Source organism: Ammospiza caudacuta, chromosome 5 (genome assembly GCF_027887145.1).
Source record: "Ammospiza caudacuta isolate bAmmCau1 chromosome 5, bAmmCau1.pri, whole genome shotgun sequence".
Lineage (NCBI taxonomy): Eukaryota > Metazoa > Chordata > Aves > Passeriformes > Passerellidae > Ammospiza > Ammospiza caudacuta.
Window position 1 is genome coordinate 6,114,287 of NC_080597.1, and position 18,839 is coordinate 6,133,125.

Here is an 18,839-nt window from a genome sequence, read left to right on the forward strand (position 1 = left end):
GGCGCTGCCCGCGTTCGGCTCCGCTCGGTTCGGCTCCGCCGCTCCCGCCCGCGCCCCCGGCGCGAGACACGCGCAGGCCCCGCCCCCCGGCGCGCGCGCTCGCCGCGCGGGGCTTCCCTCGGCCCGGCCCTCCCCGCCCCCGGCGAACGTCACCGCCCGCGCGCGCCCACCGGGGAAGTTTGGCCGCTCTCCGGCACCGTAGCCGCCGCTCCGGGCGGGAAGTGCGAACAGGCCGCGGCGGGGCCGAGGTGCGGCCGGGGCTGCGGACCGGGAGCCGAACCGGGCGCAGGGAACCGAGCCCGACACCGAAACCAGCACCGGGAGCCGAACCGGGCACAGGGAACCGAGCCCGACGCCGAAACCAGCACCGAGAACCGAACCCGACACCGAAACCAGCACCGGGAACCGAACCGGGCACGCCCCTACGAGCGGCTGCTGAGCGGCCCCGCCCGGCGGGCCCTGAGGGAGCCCCGGGCAGAGAGCAACAGAGCCCATCCAGAATCCTCCCAGGTTGGGTTTGCTGTGATTTCAGGGCGTGAGGAGCCAACAGCGCTGACCTCCTTAGCCCCCACTCCCAGGGGACACTAAACTGAGAGATTTTGGCAAATGGGTTAGGTCTGTCAGACTACACAAGGAATGACATTTACTGACGTGTAAACTATCACTGTTTAAATTAGTACCTTCTTGCTGAATACTGGTAATATTGTAATTATGTTCTATTATTTCATCAGAGTATATATTACCTATATTTGATGTATTATTCTATTTAATTGCCATTTAGATTACAATTCAGACCTCTGGCAGCCTGATATCCACTGAGATCTCAATAACCTGAACTTCCCTTCCTACTGTGGAAGCAGAGTCCGTTTTAAATTAATTTCTGTAGACTCATGTAGTGCATGCTACAGTACCTAATGCCTTCTGTCAGGCCTAAGGTATCCCCCAAAAAAGAGATAATTTATACTTATCTTGCTGGCTAAGAAGGCAGAAGGATGGAAATAGACACAGGCTTGCCCATGCCCCAGTTATCCTGCCAATTTCAAGCATAAATGATTTTCCATTTTCCAATAAGTGTCAACCTGGAGCAAAACAGAGCCTAAGAGCTTTAGTTTTTCATCCCAGCTTAATTAGTGTGTCATGTTAATGGGGTGTTGCTGCCAGAGGTGTCACCCGTGCCTGTGATCAGCGTGGGTTTGTGCTGCACAGTCTGACAGAGCTCCCACATTACTCACAGAGGTTTCATTTCCAGGCTGGATTAATTAATTCCTTGCCTGCTAATTGTATCTGGGAGAGCTGCAGGCTCCCTGCTCACAGCTGGACAGGCTGCTTCTCCTTGCAAGCCCCAAACCATCACTCCTGGGTTAAAAACCCTGCTGCCTTTGCCTTGCAAGGACTGGAGGGACTGGTACATAAACGATGTGCTGATAAATCAACCTCAGAGGCTTTTAGAAAGGAGTACCCATGTAAATAATTGATGACATTTGAGTAATATTCCTGCCTGCTCTGGTCTCCAGAACAAGATCTTTTACTCTGCCTGCATGGATGTGAAACCTCTTGAAGAGCAGATGGTTCACTTTGGGTTTTGTGACTGTGAGGTGTTACTGTTTCACACCTGGAAAAAAAACTAGAACGACAGAATTATTTCTCTTATCTTTCAGTTCTACCCCTTGGTCACTGTTTATTGTTATAAGGAATTTTTTTTTATAATATCAAAAATGATTTGTGCAGGGGTACCAGTCAATCCCTTTAATGAAATATTTTTTAAACAGGTAGTGAGTAAAAGCAAAGGAATTAAGTAATGTGAGAAATTCAACAGGATTTCTATTTTTGGAAAACAAATGTATTTCAAATTTAGAACTGTTTGGGATGACCTGTTTCCTAGGATGCTGTTGGTGAATTTTTAAATAATTAAACTTTTTTGGACCCTTTTTAAGGCAAAAATTGCAGCAGGCAGTGAAACAGCAAAGAAGCAATTGACACACTGCTAATTAAAGAAAATGTTTGGAGCCATGACCAGCAAAAAAAAATTTGAAAAATATGCAGGCTAAAACACAGCAAACACTGCTAAACCAAGCAGTTTGGGCTGGATTTGCAATTATTGGGAAAGGAGGCCCCTTGCAGCAGTCACTGATGTTCAGTGAACTTGTGCAGCTGTGGAAAGGCTGCCATGGCAGGGAACAGCACAGGGAGGCGAGTTTCTCATCCTGGAATTGACCAGGTAAGCTTTGTTTCAGATGTTAGGTGTATCCAAAAATTCTGAAATAGAAACACACCCCCACAAATGCACTGTTGCTCTTCCAAAATTGTATAAAAAAAAGGACGAAAGAGCTTTACCCTGTGTTCATTAAAATGTTAAAAAGTAAAATCAGAAATAGCATTTTCTGTTCAGTGCAGGGAGGATCATGAGCCTAGACATGCCAAGAGTAAACCCAGCAGTGCCTGACAAATGAGAGAGTTCAGCTGTGCTTTTGGAAGCACACAGATTCCAGTGGGATCAGTGGCACTGCATGGAGGTGCCCAGCTGTGCTGGAGCTGAGCAGGAATTGTCTCAGTGAAAAAAGCAAAGATATTTGAACTACTGCAGGGAGCTCAACCATGCTATATGAATTTTACCTTTTTTCTCTTGTTACAGAAGGTGGCCTGAGTGAGAGGGGGGCATGAGGAAGGCACTGTCAGCACCTGAGGCAGCTGTGGTGTGCAGCAGATCAGTCTCCTGAGCTGAGCTAAACATTCCCATGTTTAACCCCTCAGTGAGTATCTTTTCCTCCTGCTGAAGTTAGCAGGACATTACTTCACTTTTCTCAAGCCATCAAGGTTGTTTACCTCGAGACATCAGAAATTAAACTGGGGAGCTCTATTGTGTGCAGCATGTCCACAAGCAATTGCATCATCTCTTTTCCACTCCTTTTAAACTGTGGAGTGGCACAGGCCTGTCTTGATTAGGAACATCTGCCCCATTACACTTGAAAGAGACACCTCAGCTCTGTTAAAAACAGGTAAATCAGCTTGTAAAATACTTTGGGGTTCTCAGAGCAAAGAAAACTCCACAGAAAAATAAAATTTGTAAAGTTTTTTTGAATGTTTTCTTAGAGCAATACCTTAGGTTGAGTATGTGGCATTATCTTTAGTGCTTGCTGATTCCCACTTGCTGCCTGTGGAGCTGTTTGCTCTTGCTGGGCTCAGTGGAATTGCATTTATTGAAAGAATGCTGAAGATTGTTACTCAGCCTCTCTGTGAGGGAAGCTTACCAGATAGGGAGGGCAGGGATGAATGAAAAGCCCTCTGGATGTTCAATCTGTGCTGAAGCCCTGCTTTAGCTTGTGGATGCTGGGATGAATTCCTTGGAACATCCATGTTCCAGCTGAGCATTGCCCAGGCTGTGGTGCTTGCACAATGCTTGGTATGCAAACTATTCTGAAGCAATGGAAAAGTGCTGCTTCCCCCTCACAGGTGAGGGGAGCTGGGAACTGGCACTCCTACCACAGAGTTAGAGCCCAGAGCATGGTTCAAAACCTAGTCTGTCAAGGCAGAGTGGAACTGGTAGGAAAAGACATGATTTAATAAATGAATTTGTGGGGGGTAACAGACAGTGGGATAGAAATGTGTGTGAGGAAGTCAGAAAATTAGAAGTTCTGTCCACACATTCATGGCAGGTAAAGGTGTTGCTGCTGCTGCAGCCCCACAGTGGTAGATACACTTGAAGAGATTAGCTTCGGGATTATCACTTCTGGAAGATTGATTTATTTCCTGCACAGGAATTTGTGTACACACACGTTTTTCTCAGCAGTGTTCAATTTCACTACCATGCAAATACACCTACTTGTAGAGTGCTGTTGAAAATTACTATTTCATAGCCAGTTTCCCAAAACAGAGATTGTTCTTTCCTGATTATATACCTGATGTGTTCAAATTGGGAAAGACAAGACCAAAATAAGTAATAGTAAAAGCTGCTGAGTTTCTTTACCTGTTCCATTGTGTCAAGGCAACATTTTGGAGCACAGTGCAGCACCTCTTATGTGGACTACTCCTCAGTGACAAGAAAACTTCCTGAGAACATTACCAGCTAAACTCAAAAGAATTCCCTGTAAATAATAAACAATGGTTCCATTGCCACAGAGATAGCAAATTATAATTCCTGGGCACCTTTAAACTGATTAACTGCTTGTATCATCCTGCATATTCAAACACATACTTCAACTTTAATTTTTAGTCTTTCTGGTTTAAAAATAGCAGATATTTTAACACTGATTAATGAGTCATGCAGCCTCCTACCACAGCCCTGGCCTCAGAGAATGTCCAAGGCTCTTGGGCACCCCAGTGAATGGTTCATTATCTACTTCAGCATTAATGTTTCATGTGAGTTAAAATGTTGTGGGGAGGGCAGGGCAGTGAGGAAACAAGACTCCAGTGAGGAATGGAAGCACCTTGCCTTCCCTGGCTCTGGCACCAAGATAGATTTATAGCTCCATGTGCAGAACTAACTTCTCTCTCTTCCCAGCCCCTACTCTAATAATATTTTATATTGTTGTTATCTTATTGCAAAACTTCCATACCTTCTGAGTGATGTCTCATGAGTAGCTCCTCATAGCACTGACTCCATCCTCCTCACCACACAACCAGCAAACTCCAGCTCTCCTCACTTAGCTAACCCACTCTTTTATAGCACTCACCCTTATTGGGCACAGCTGTGGCCTGTTAGGGGCAGGGCTATTCCCAATCCTTGGTGATTGCTACAGCTGCAACTCCTCAGGGGTGAGACTGCCTTCTGCATTATCTCTATTCTCTGACATTTTATCCCCCCATATTCAGTCAAACTTCTGTCACTCTGAAATGCTCCGACAATTGCTTTGAGATACAGAGCTTGGCTTTTGCTGCACTTCCCCACCTGCAAAACCCCCCACATTGCCCTGATAGAGGGTTTGGTTTAAACAAGGCTCAGCTGAAGCTGCTCCTGCAGGTAAAACCTGAAACTAAACTGATTAAACTAAACTAAACTAAACTAATCTTGTCTCCTTCACTCACACTGGATCCACACATAATTTGAATACAAACCACTGACAACTGAATTTAGACTGATCATGGTGCACACCATGTAAAAGCTTGAAGGATTTTTAACTAAAACTGGTATTAAGCAATTTTGCATCAAAATGCCACCCACCTACTTTGCATAAATCGGTCATAGTGTTTGTAGGCAAGTGACATTTTGGTCATTGTTTCTTCCCAAGGGCTCAGAGTGATTAAGATCTGATTGAGGCAGCTTGGGGGTGTGAGTGGAGGCAACAGCATTGTTCAAATTTCAGTTCCCTTGGCCACACACACTATTTATGTCTCTCTAATTGTCTCCCTCCCAATGCAGTGAACTCTCTTTGCTGAGCAGAGGAAATAGCCTGCTTAAATCACAAGGGTTTCTCCTGGTAATGTTGCTTTCTATTTGCTCTTTTCCAAAGCCAAATGTATTTACAAATTGCTGCTAACTTCTGATGGAAATGCATTCAGGTGTATGAACTCTGTACAATTATAAAGTTTGGGACCACAAAGGAATAATTCTAGCCAACCAAAATTAAGGAGAATTTTAGCTACACTTGCCATAATTACCAGTGCTCACATTTGCCAAGGAAACAATCAGTATCCTTTTTCTGAAAATCGTTTGCCAAGTCCTCAATGAACTTTGGATTTCTTGTTTAGAGACTGGAAAAACAACTTAATTTAAAAAGTGCCACACCTGGAATGCATTAACAAAGCAGAGTACTAGCCAGGTGCTGACTGACTGGCAAATCATGCTATCTGCTGAGGATTTTAGGCTTTCTCAAACTTTTGACATCTCCAATTTTTTCTTGTATTTGTATTGCCTACAGAAGTCTGAGTGCTGGGCTATCAGTTGTGCTCAGCATTAGTGCAAACACAATAAAAGATTTTCTCTGTGGGTTGTTTGGGAGTGCTGCTGCAGCCCCTGGCACAGCTGGATCCACAATCTCCCCAGGCCCAGGGCTCCAGAGCAGGGGAGTGTTTGTGCAGTGCTGGGAGGTGTTGGATGCTGTGCTGGATGCTGGCTTAGAAGAGGGTGCCATCTACTGAGTTATTGGTTCCACTTCTGACAGCTCTGACAGGTTCTGTGCTTCTCAGCTCTGCATGGTTGATTTGTGTGGCACCAGACAGAGTGATTACAGTCAAAACAGCAATCTGAAATAAAACTGATAAGTCAGGGTATGGCTGAGTAAAGCTGTCCCTACTTTTTTATCAAAGTATGAATGGATATTGAAAGTGGTCCAGAAAGACAGTGCTGAAGAATCTGAAAGATGGAATTCTTTTTCTACCCTGGCATGGTACAGTGCCTTCACGTTTACCTAAAAGGAAAAAAAACCCACATTTATAATTTTTTACCAGTGTGATATTTAGAATAAGCTTTGTGCCATGTGTTCATGTGGACTGTCAGTCGTGTCCTCTTCAGTGATTTTATTTTCTCTCACCTCCAGGGATGCCTGAGAGCCAGGGGAAGGACAGTGAGAGCTGCAGCAGCAGCAGCTCCAACACTGGGGACTCAGTGGCTTCCTTTGGACAGGTCAGTTCCTTTTGCCCCTGAGGGAAATGCAAGTTGCATGCTCACACTCCTGGAAATCTGCTCTGCATGTTTATTCCTTTTTAACTTGGGTACAGAAAGGCTGGAATTGTGCTGCACCCTACTGTAATTCACATTTTTTCTCTGCAATAGTCTTGGCATGCCCCCAGTTATAATGAGTTGGTCTGGATTCTTCTCAAAAGGTTTTTACATCTTGTACCTTAAAAGTGGGTCTCATTTTATTCTCTCTTATTCCCAGATGGCCTGAGTCATGCTTACACATATTCACAGGTTCAGAAAAGCCAACTGCTTTCAGCTATTAAAAAATAATTTTGAAATGTTGTAAAATAATTTGAAAGAGGAAAACTGTATCTGGACTGAGCAGAGCTTTTGGTGGTGAATTCTCTTCTCCATGACAGGCATTTCTCCATAGTTCCTGAATGTGGCACAAGCTTGTGTATTTTGCCTTTTTCCTTATGCTTTTTGGTTACAGGCTTGCACTCTAGAGAGTCAGAAAAAGATATAGTTTTTACTGTTAAGTTTAAATAGAACTAAATACAAATTAGAGCAGTTTGGCAGGAGTTGGATTTTATATGGTACACACACTATAAAATCCTGTGTTCTGCTGAATTGTTAGGGCAGCCAGTACATGCATACACAATATATATGATTTAAGTGGTGAAACCTCTGTTCTGTCCCATTTCAGACCATAACAACACAAGCTTTTTATTTCTCAAATCCTTAAATATACATTTGGGCTTCGCTACATTTTGTAAATTGGATTTCTAAGACAAACCTAAACTTACAACACTTCAGGCTTCCTGTGGTGTTCTCCAATGATACCAGTGATGCTGGAGTTATCCAAAGAAATTGGATAACTCAAGAAACTCCTATTTAAACTATATTTAGCTCAGCTTTCCTGAGCTGCTGTCCTCCCTGCCCTGGTGACACGTGGCAGTGGAATATGGTTCATCTTCAGTTCTGTTGGAGTCTTTAAATACAAGTTTCTTGTTGGTCACAGAGATACTGTGTTTGGTTTTGAGCAGTAATATAGAAATTTCTATGTGTGTTTGTGGTTAGGATTATTAATGAAAAATAATTGCTGCAGCTCAGTAATTAATGCTTGTATCTATGAAGAGTAAATTGAAAAAAGACCAGTCTAAGGCATGTACACACCCTGAGGTGTTTCCTGGCCTGTTACACCAACTCAAGCACTGGCTCATGCCCATGTGGGAGGGAGTGGGACGCAGCAGTGCCGTTGGCAGAGGAGGGGAGCTGAAACAGGAGGTGACAGAGATGTTGCTGTCCTGTTCTTGCCAGTACCAGTACACGGCCAGCGAGTACCGAGCCATCCAGCACGCGCTGCGCCAGAGGCTGGGCCCCGACTACATCAGCAGCAGGCAGGCAGGAGGAGGGCAGAAGGTAGGAGCAAACGTGATCTTCAACTCCATTCTTCCCAGGAAAACCAGGGATTAATGTTACAATAGTCCTTATTTTCTTTTTAAGTTAATTTCCCTCTAGTAGTTTAATACGCAGATATGGATGCAAAGTGAGCATGGCATAAGTTCTGGCTTCTATTCAGCCACAGATTTTCCTTTTGCACTTAAAAAGAGACTTAATTTTTCAGTGCTTCATCTTTTACAATGGAATATTTATCTACTTGTGCAACACTGAGATGTTATCCCTATTTTTTCCCAGAATTGGAATATATGAAACATTATATAATAGTGGCTACATTTACCATCTTTAGTGCCCACTCTGCCTTCTGTTGATTAAGTCATATTTGTTGTTATATTAATCCCCACCACATTTCCTGGAAGAGAGTGCACCTGTAGCTGCACCATCAGCCTTTTATTCACATTATCTGAACCTTGAATTTAGCTGGGCTTCCTCAGTGTAAGATGGTATGAGTTAAATCTCTGTTAAAAATAAAGTGTGCACAGATGTGTGCACAAGGCTATGTGTTTATATATATATATTTATGTGCATGTGCTCTTCTTTCCAGGTCTGTTACATTGAGGGTCACAAGGTCATCAGTCTGGCCAATGAAATGTTTGGCTTCAATGGCTGGGCTCACTCAGTCACTCAGCAGAATGTTGGTAAGGGTCTCTTAGGGGCAAAGAAGTCTTTGCTTCATAGTTTCCATCACAGAACATGATTGGAAGGGACAGGCATCCACAGGGACCACAGAGTCCAGCTCCTGGCCCTGCACAGGACACCCCAAGAGTCACACCCTGCGCCTGAGAGCATTGTCCAAACACTCCTTGAGCTCTGGCAGCCTGTGCTGTGCCCACTGCCCTGGGGAGCTGTTCCAGAGCCCAACCACCCTCTGTGGGTAAAACCTTTTCCTGATACCCAACCTAAACCTGCCCTGGCACAGCTTCAGGCCATTCCCTGAGTCCTGTCACTGTCACCACAGAGAGGAGATCAGTGCCTGCCCCTCCTCTCCCTCTCTCAGAGAAGCTGTAACTGCACTGAAGTCTCCCCTCAGCCTCCTCCAGGCTGAACAGACCAAGTACCCTCAGCTGCTACAACTTCATCACATCAGAGCAGCTGGGCACAGCCATGAGCAACTTCCAGGTGTCTTAACAGTTAGTAAAAATGAGAGAAATTGAATAATAATGGAGCTTCTGTTTTCATTTTAGCTCTGTCATAGTCATTATTCTGAGTGTGTTTATGGTTATTCTTGAGCTATTCTAATCAAGTCTCTGATCTCTATGAGTACACTCAGTCAAGAGTAATTACAATTAAACATTTAACACTCAGCAGTCCTAAGCCAACTTTCATACTCACCTGTAATTTTTAGACTCTCACCAGTTGATACTCTTAGTTAATATTCCCCTAATCTTTAGGGACCCATCTTTTTCTGCAGATTTCTCTTCTAGCTAATACCCAGTACTGAGGTTTTTACAACAGAAAAGTTTGGGACAATTTTTCAACTATAACATGTTCAGGTGATCTTAAAGCTTCAGCCGCTGATGGCTGATGGCTGAAATGGTGCCTGCCAGAGGAGTGTTGTCCTTGTTTGCAGATCTGCTGTGCTTATGCTGAAGACTGGTTGTTGAAGTAGGTCAAAGCAGCAGCTCAAATTACCTTCTTCCTTCTCCCCCACCTTCAGAAATCTTTTCTTAACCCAGGCTGGTAGATTCTAGAAATAGAACAACTTACTTCATTGCTTTCCATCTATTCTGCACCATGGTTTTCTTTCCCCCTTTTCAGTGAAGAAAGGACTGACATCCTTCAAACTTCAGCCTTTCTCAGATAATGCCATAACTAGTTATTCCTTAGAAATTCAGGCTTTCTGCAGACTTCTACTAGATGGTAAAAAAGAAGTTTCTTTCATAGACAACAGTTGCTTTTCCACTATTGATTCTATACATTAACACTTCAAATATCTCCTTCCAGACTTCGTTGACCTCAACAATGGCAGGTTCTACGTGGGTGTCTGTGCTTTTGTGAGAGTTCAGCTTAAGGTAAATGGGTTTTTTTGTTGGCTCTGACTGTAGCTGAGCAATTGCCTGAAGCTGTGGATGAAAGTCCTTGCATGGGTCAGAGCACAGTCCTCAGGTGCTGCCCTGCATTAGGGAACCTGCTGGTGTCCTAAACATTGACCTTGCTGTGGAACAAACAGCCCAGAGCAGGCACCCAGGCCTGGGAAAGCACAGCACTGCATGTATAAAATCCTCTTGTATTTGAAATTGTACTGCAGGATGGGTCATACCACGAAGATGTGGGGTATGGAGTCAGTGAAGGCCTGAAGTCTAAAGCCTTATCCTTAGAAAAGGCAAGGAAGGAGGCAGTAACAGATGGACTGAAGAGAGCCCTCAAGTAAGTGAAGATGGGCACTTGCTCATGTTCAGAAGCTCTGTGGGATGAAGAGTTTCCAGTCTCAGTGAGCCCTCTTGTTTCTCAGGTGCTTTGGCAATGCCCTTGGGAACTGCATCCTGGACAAGGACTACCTGCGAGCCGTCAACAAGCTGCCCCGGCAGGTGCAGGACAGGGGCTGGCACTGCTGCAGGCACAGGGCTGGCACTGCTGCTGGCACAGGGCTGGCACAGGGCTGGCACTGCTGCAGGCACAGGGCTGGCACTGCTGCTGGCACAGGGCTGGCACAGGGCTGGCACTGCTGCAGTCACTGCTGCAGGCACAGGGCTGGCACTGCTGCTGGCACTGCTGCTGGCACAGGGCTGGCACTGCTGCTGGCACTGCTGCTGGCACAGGGCTGGCACTGCTGCAGTCACTGCTGCAGGCACAGGGCTGGCACTGCTGCTGGCACTGCTGCAGGCACAGGGCTGGCACTGCTGCTGGCACTGCTGCAGGCACAGGGCTGGCACTGCTGCAGTCACTGCTGCAGGCACAGGGCTGGCACTGCTGCTGGCACTGCTGCAGGCACAGGGCTGGCACTGCTGCAGGCACAGGGCTGGCACTGCTGCAGTCACTGCTGCAGGCACAGGGCTGGCACTGCTGCTGGCACTGCTGCAGGCACAGGGCTGGCACTGCTGCTGGCACTGCTGCTGGCACAGGGCTGGCACTGCTGCTGGCACAGGGCTGTCACTGCTGCTGTCACTGCTGCTGGCACAGGGCTGGCAGTGCTGCAGGCACAGGGCTGGCAGTGCTGCTGTCAGTCACTGCTGCTGTCAGTGCTGCTGGCAGTGCCTCTCATTCCTGAGGGTTCCTCAGACCTTCCTAGCAAACAGCTCACCACACACAGGGCAGGCTGTTCCTCAAGTGGCACCTCCATGGATCCTGCCTGCTCCTGCTGTGCACCAGCTGGGGGCAGGAGGCTTCCAGGCAGTGGAAGGAGGGAAAAGGAAGCCTTCTGCAGCAGCTGATCCATGGACTTCCATAGCAAAGCTGCCTTCAGTCACAGTAGGACTTGTCAAGCTCTGCTAGAGGCCTAGAGCTGCAAGGCAGGCCTGTCAAACACTGTAGGAGCAGATACAAAGTGACACCTCACAAGGTAAAGATGGCCTAGGTCTCTGGTTTGCCAGGGACATCATCTATTAGAGGCACTGCCACAAATTTGTAAGGTGACAGAGCCAAAACATCCCATCTTTAATAAACAGGAATGGTGTACCTTCCTCAGAACTCAGTAAAGGTTGGCCTTGCCCTATAGCACAAGCACAAAAATGGACTGGTAAAACAAACTCACTCAGCAACAGCCTTGTGGGGCTGTGAGAAGCTGTAAAATCCTGTTCTCGTTTGCAGAGCATGTGGGGAGACCTCACCATCTGCCCTGCAGCACTGAACAATTAAACCAACACAAAGTCACAGGAACTCAATGATTAACTGACTGAATTACTGGGTACTGAAAGAGCATTTCAGGTTTCTAACTTACTTGAGCTTAGAGCAAACAAAATAGATTTTTAACCAGTGCTTATTTCATTAGGTTGATGACAGAAATTTCTGAACCTTTTCTTCTTTCTCCTTGACCAGGTACCCCCTGAGTTAGACTTGGTCAAAGCTAAAATGCAGGACTATGAGCCTGAAATAGAGCAAGCAAGATACAGCAGCTATGTGGAAAGGCAGAGTGCAGCAGGGAGACAGCCCTGTGAGGTGACACCTGGCTGCAAGCCTGGCCAGACAGAGGCTGCTGTTGTGACAGCAGATCAGAAACAGCCCAATGCTCCCAGGTGAGACTGCTGCTATAAATGTATTTTTTAAGCTGTATTAGAAATTACTGAGACAGCTTGATTCCAAAGATGCCATAAAGCACTAGCTGAGTGGATTTTCTTTGCTGTTATTTCTTAATGACTTTTTTCCTCACAAGATGCAATTGCTGAGGTGCTGTTTAACTTTGTGTTTGTGGGTGGGAGCAGGAGCACAGACTCCTTGGCCATGGAGTGTGATGCCACTTACCAGAGGAAGCTGCGCCAGAAGCGGCTGCAGCAGCAGTTCCGGGAGCAGATGGAGAAAAAGCAGCAGGTCCCAGGAGTCACTGCCAGCAGCAAACAGGGTGAGTAGTGGCATTCAGACCTGGCACTTTCCATCAGAGCTGCTAGAGAGAGCAGGCAAGGTTACCCACAGCACAGGAGCCTGGCCAGCTTCATGTGCTGTGCCATCAACACACCTCTGAGGCCAAAGGCAGGAGCATTATCATATCTTCCCCCTCTGTGCTCCAAAAGTGTCAGGAATGTCAGCTCTAAACCTACATCATTAAATCTGCAACTTTCCAGCCACCCTAAAGCAGCTGCTGCCAGCACCATTAACCTGGTGCATCCCAGCAGAGGCTGCAGCACTGGCTGTGGTGGCTGCAAGCAAACAGATATTGCCCAAGCTACTGATACACTGCCCTTGGCTCATGGGGAATCTGGGGCCGTGTGGTGGCAGGATCACGGTGATAGACAGGCTAAAAACCACGTTGAAGTAGCAGGAACATGGTGATAGGCTAAAAGCCATGTTGAAGTAGCAGGAACATGGTGATAAGCTTAAAGCCATGTTGAAGTAGCACAGTTGCTCCTCATGTCATCAGCTACACAATGTTACTTCCCACATTCCAGGCCTTAGCTCTAGGACAAAAGAGGGTACCTGGTGGTGGTGCTGGCTGTCATTTCAGACTTGTGCTCTGCTAAGAAGGAGTCAAAGGGTGTGTGTCTGTTTCTGGTATTAATCTCTTCCTCTGTTGCCTCCTTGCAGCAAAATGTGATGCTCCTGTGAAGCACAGCACTCCAACAGAAGTGCAACAGGAGCTGGCCATAGAAGAGGAGTTCTTTGCAGGTCAGCCAAAGAGTGATGAGCATTAAAGTGTTAAATCATTGGCATTTAAACCAGGTTAATTCAGAGTACAGTGGAAGGGTAAAAGCTCTGAAGAACTGGAATAACAGAAGTGTGAGTGTGATTCTGACCTTAACAACACAAACTTTGCCTGAGTGGCAGGGAGATGATGTCCATCTGTATTGGGGTTTCACGCAGGCTCCTCAGTAGAGTTGTACTCCTGTTTGATAAATCCTTTTCCTGAGGTGATACTGCACAATACAGAACCTGGGGGATGTGTCTTTTCTCAGTATAACCATGGATATTTTGGTACACATTGTGGTGCCTGCACTTTGCTGAAGGGCACCAGGGGCAGGACCCTGCTGCACACTGATGTCACATTCATATTTTCTGAAAAATTCCTTCGCCCAGGATTTTTCTCCTGGGAAGCTGAGAAGCCTCAGAGAAAAGGGAAAAAGTAATTATCTCATTTGCCTCTCCTGTGTTTTGCTGCTTTGGAATGTGTTTGGAGATTGTTCACCCACAGGTGATTGTTTCATTGGTTTCTGGTGTGAGTTGTTTTGAGTCATTGGCCAATCCGGGTTAAGCTGTGTCAAGACTCTGGGAAGAGTCACAAGTTTTCATTATTATCTTTTTAGCATTCTGTAAGTATCCTTTCTGTATTCTTTAGTATAGTTTAGTTTAGTATTCTTTAATATAATATAGTATCATAAAACAATAAATTAGCCTGCTGAGAACATGGAGTCAGATTCATTGTTCCTTCCTGCCATGGAGGTCCCTGCAAATACACTGACATAAGAGATGCTTTGCAGTTTAAATTTTATAGTGGTCACTGCTTGTAGGAGAAGAATGTGCTGGTCTTAGAGCTACTGCCATTCCTGCAGTACACTACTGTGTCATGGATCTCCTTCTCATTCCTTCCAGATGATCCTGAACTCTGGGACATCTCCTTGGAGAGCACTGTCCTGAAGGTGACGGGTGCCAAGATGTCAGAGCCCTCAGGGGCTGCACAGCTGGCACCTGGGACACCCCGTGGCCAGCAGCAGAGGACACCCCACAGGGGGAACCAGCACAGAGCTGCTGCCAGGCTGGCACAGCTGCAGGGCCCTGCTGCAGCCCCCTGCACCAGCTGTGCCCCCCAGCACACCCCAGGTACGTGCTGCCACCAGGGACTGAGCTCTGGTTCACTATTGGGGCTCTTGGGAGATTGGGAAAATTCAGTGGGAGAAACATTCCTTTCTTTTGGACCTGGCTGCAGAACATGGACAGTGCTCTTGGAAAACTGCTTTTTTCCATCCTACTGTCCTATCAATCAAGAGTTAGAAAAAGAATTGAGGAACCTACTTAGAGTCAGAAAAAATGTCCATTTCTCACTTTCTCCCTGTGTGGCAGGGTGCAGCCCCATCAGGAGAAGTCAGAGCTTGAAGAAAAGGAGACTGGAACCCACGTGAGGGATCTGTGCCTCTGTCATGGATTACAGCACAAGGCTGCAGCTGCCTTTCCAAATTGTGTCACATGGACTCTGCTGCACATTATAGTGAAGCAACAGAAAAGAACTTCATGTACTCTCAGGTTATTATGTACTTCAGATGCCTTTCCCTATAACCACACCATTATTTGTGCTTCTGCAGCACGAGACTTGTGGCCATATTACATTGGGTATTACCTGTGAATTGCCTTAAGCAGTAACAGAATGGATTTTGAAAATGAGATGCAGCTCACAGCTTGTCTCTCCCTCAGTGCTGCATTCCAGCACAGAGATTTCCAGTGCAAGGGGGAGCAGGGGGCTGTGGGCAGGGGACAGAAGCTGCAAGCTGTGGCTGCACACCCGGGGTGGCACTGGTGGTGTCTGAGGTGCTGCACTGCTGTTTTTAAATAAGCTTTCAACCCCTTTTAATAAAACATGAATTTTAATAAAACATGAATTTAATTTTAAATAAACATGAATTTAATAAACCCTGCTGGGAGCTGTTGGTGCCTCTCTGCCCTGCTGAGCAGCCTCACAGGAGGCACCGTGTCCTAAAGCTGTCAGTGCTGCACCTGCACAGCTCCTTTGCTTTAGGATGGGCAAACAGAAACCTCACTGGGGTTCAGAGGTCATGGCAAAGCCAAACGCAGATTAGTCTGTCCAATTATCAGGCCAAAGAAGAATTTGTAAGCAGTACTGGAAGAACACTCCCTTACCCATTTCGAGCAGCTCCGCGCAGCACAGGGAGGATTCTGCCGGGCCGGCCGGGTCTGTTCCCTGGGTGCGGCTGCAGTTCCAGGCACGGCCCGCAGGGCTCGGGCCCGTGCTGGCAGCGCTGCTCCTGCCGTGCCACCGTCCCCAGGTGTCCGTGGGGGCAGCCTGGTGCTGCAGTGCTGGAGGCAAGCACAATGATGCCACAGGACTGAACCAGGAAAATTTACACAGACTCTGGGATTAATCCAACCCTGGAATCAATTTCAGGCTTCAAACAGGACCTTACTCCCATGGTTTGCCTCACTGCTCTAACTGTAAAGACATTTGGAATATTCAGCATTTATTCCTCTTCCCCCTACTCTGCCTTCATCACTTAATCAGTCCTTTTCCCTTAAAAGATCCTTTACTATCCTCTTACCTCCTGAACAGGACAAAGGACAGGAATTGACTTCAGTGTGGAAAGACAGGACAAGCTGTAACTAACGGTTATAGATTACATCTAGAAAACAGTTCCACATTTCACCCTCCTTGTTTCTGGCCAGTTCAGATGTGCTGCCTTCAGGACAGCTCAGGGAAGCAGCACATTCCACATGTTTGAGTCATGCCCTCGCTGTTGAAACCATATACCTGCTAGGAAGGGAGCGTGCAGCCTTCCAAATTACCGAATTCAAAACTGTTCCAAACTTTTACAAGGAAAAAAATTCAAAAGTCTGTAACAGAAATGTAACAGCCTCAGCTTCCTTGGCTCTGGAAACAGAGCAGATAAGGCTGTGCCTCCTCTGACAGTCCCTGCAATGAGTCTCCTGGGATTGGTCCCTTTGAAAAGGGCAGGAAAACTTACACTGGGAGCTTTTTTTGCTCTTCGAGCCTTGCGCAGCATGACTCATAACAGAAGCCGTTCTTAAAATGGAAAGAAATGCAGCAGCAATTAGTGTTTAGAAATTCCAAATTCCTCCTTGCGAGAAATGACGCTCACTTTTAAAATTTCAAAGATTTATTAAACCTTAACAAAAACACAACAAATTACTGAAAAAGGAAAAATTACAGCGCTGAGAGTTTCTGTGACCAGCAGCCACGTGCCCTCCTGCAAAATGGATGTTCTGGGTGTTCTGCCTGTTATACTCTCAGCCCCTCCCATAGTTTCGTCAGTCAGTCCTTCTCTGAGGAGGAGCTTTGAGGTGCTGTTATTGCGGTTCCTTCTCCCGGCCCTGCAGGATGGGAGCCCCAAGGAGCAGGCACGGGACAGCACAAGAGCCGGGAAGGGCCCTCAGGACACCGTGCTCATCCCTCAGTGCCAAAAGCAAGCCCAGGACCCACCATGGCACGCCCTCCCTCAACCTCTGCTTCCACGGGGACAGCCACCACGTCCTGTGCGCCACAGCTGTGTGCATTGGCAACTTGGTGACAGTCTCAGCCACGAAAGCAGTGACAGCTGATCCCTTCTCCCCCCCTCAGGCCACTCCCCAAGATCCATTTAGGAATTACTCTTTGCAGTACCTTGTTTCGGAGTATCCTGTTCAAGGCCAAAGGCTGGTCACTGCTTTTGAGCAGTTAAAATTCTCATTAAATTGGGTTTCTTGTATTTCCTGTGACAAACTGGTAAATTGGGTAACAGTTCCATCACTGCAGGACCAGGACAGAGGGGCTGGAACCTGATGTTCCACAAGGACACCCACAGCTCAACCAAAGCAGGTTTGGTTTATTTGAATGGCTTCATTCAATATTCTACAAAGGTAACAAACTGCAGCACGGGGCACAGTCATAGGAGAAGGTTTCAGTGCAAAACACAACTAACTACGGCCAGGGAAGCCCAAAGTTTCAATTAATTTTATTTTTTTTATTTTTATTTTTTTACAGTGTACATTGTTAAATAATGTAAAGAAAACGCTTGTAATTCAGAAACAGATTTTATGTGGAAAAAGATACTCAAAGTGTAATATTAAACAAAATAATTTAACAGTTCAGTAGCATTAGTTTATTCCTCTAGACTTCAGTTATTCATCCACAGGAGGAGAGGGAGGGAGAAAAAAAAATCAATGGTAAATAAAACCAATTCTTGCATAACATTAAGTGAAAAAACGACCTCAAACTTATTAGATCAAATTTAAATAACCATGTGCTGCATCCAGCTGACCAGTTCCTCTGCCACGAGTGTTGCCCTTGTCTCATTGCTGCCTCAGCTCTGTCCCGGTCCTGCTTCCCTGGGTGTGCTCAGGAGCCTCCCCCTGCATCCATCCTCTCAGGGGTTCCCACCTGGCCTCAGCCCCGGGGCCGCTGCTCTCCTGCTCCCCCGGAGCCTGCCCTGTCCCCCTCAGCCTGTGCCCACCTTGCTGCTGAACAGGGGACAGGGACCGAAAGCATCCCGCACGTTTCTTTGTGAAAACAACAGCATGAGAACAGCTGCAGACACCAAAACTCCCCACTAAGGCCCCAGCAGGGAACAGAGATTAAAACAAACGTGGACAAGTAACAGCCCTGTGATGCAGCAGCCTCCAGGACACCGGTGACATCCTGCCAAGCACCAGGAAGCCACACCCTCATCCATCACAGCTTCTCGCAGCACTACATAAATACTGGCTGGTATTATTTTGACTTTGAAGAGGAAACCAGTATTTCTTAAATGCAAAAAGGGAGAATGACCAAAGCAGAAGATACAGTACGGGTACTAAGAGGTGACAAGTGACAGACAGTGACAGTCCTGGTACCAGCTTGAAATTTGTTAAGTGAACAAAATTGTAAATCCTCCAAGACAGACAGAGGAAACTTCTTGATGCCGGCTGCTTCAAGTACATCCATTGCCGGCAATGGACGTTGCACCAGGACAGTATGTTCCTGGCTTAAATGAATTTTACCAAAAAAAAAGGTAAGAAAAGCAATCCCAGCAGACAAGCCCAAGCCAACGAGCAATGGCACCTCTCCCTCAAGTCACATCCTGACCAAACACCTTTTCCACTTCACAGCTGGAGTCAAACTGCATCTTAAGTTGGGCCTTTCCCAAAGATACACGTTCTCCCCATCCTCTCTCCGCTCCTGACCCAGCCCTCCTGCCTCCAGAGCCAATATTGGTTAAGTCTCGTTGTAGCCTCACCTGCATCCCTCCGTCCCAGCCCACCTGGCCCCTGTCACCCCTCACCTTCAGCTCTGCCCACCTGGATCAGCGTTCCCCCACACAGAACTGCTCGGCCCCGCGGCCTCGGTGACCTCCCTTCCTCGCGCGCTCCTGCTCACACGTCCCGGGCGCTGGGCACACACATCCTGCCCTCGCCTGGCCCTCTGCCCGCCTGGGCTCTGCTGGGAAGACGACGCTAAACTGCAGAAGCAAGAGAAGTCCAAGGCACTAAAATATCCAGCAAGCATACTGGGAGAACAGACAAGTATTCAAGTACA

The 18,839-nt window shown here is 46.8% G+C and overlaps 1 protein-coding gene across 1 annotated transcript; it reads left to right on the forward strand.

Annotated features, from left to right (window-relative positions):
• The first annotated feature begins 280 nt into the window (after positions 1–280).
• RAD52 (RAD52 homolog, DNA repair protein) lies at positions 281–15,097 on the forward strand. The gene is made up of 13 exons (XM_058805359.1): positions 281–510; positions 2,633–2,750; positions 6,474–6,559; positions 7,877–7,978; positions 8,562–8,655; positions 9,962–10,029; positions 10,266–10,384; positions 10,470–10,545; positions 11,993–12,189; positions 12,376–12,512; positions 13,193–13,273; positions 14,195–14,422; positions 14,663–15,097. Exons 3-13 carry the CDS (start codon positions 6,476–6,478, stop codon positions 14,719–14,721), a joined length of 1,245 nt encoding a protein of 414 aa, XP_058661342.1. The 5' UTR covers positions 281–510; positions 2,633–2,750; positions 6,474–6,475; the 3' UTR covers positions 14,722–15,097.
• Positions 15,098–18,839: the final 3,742 nt, after the last annotated feature.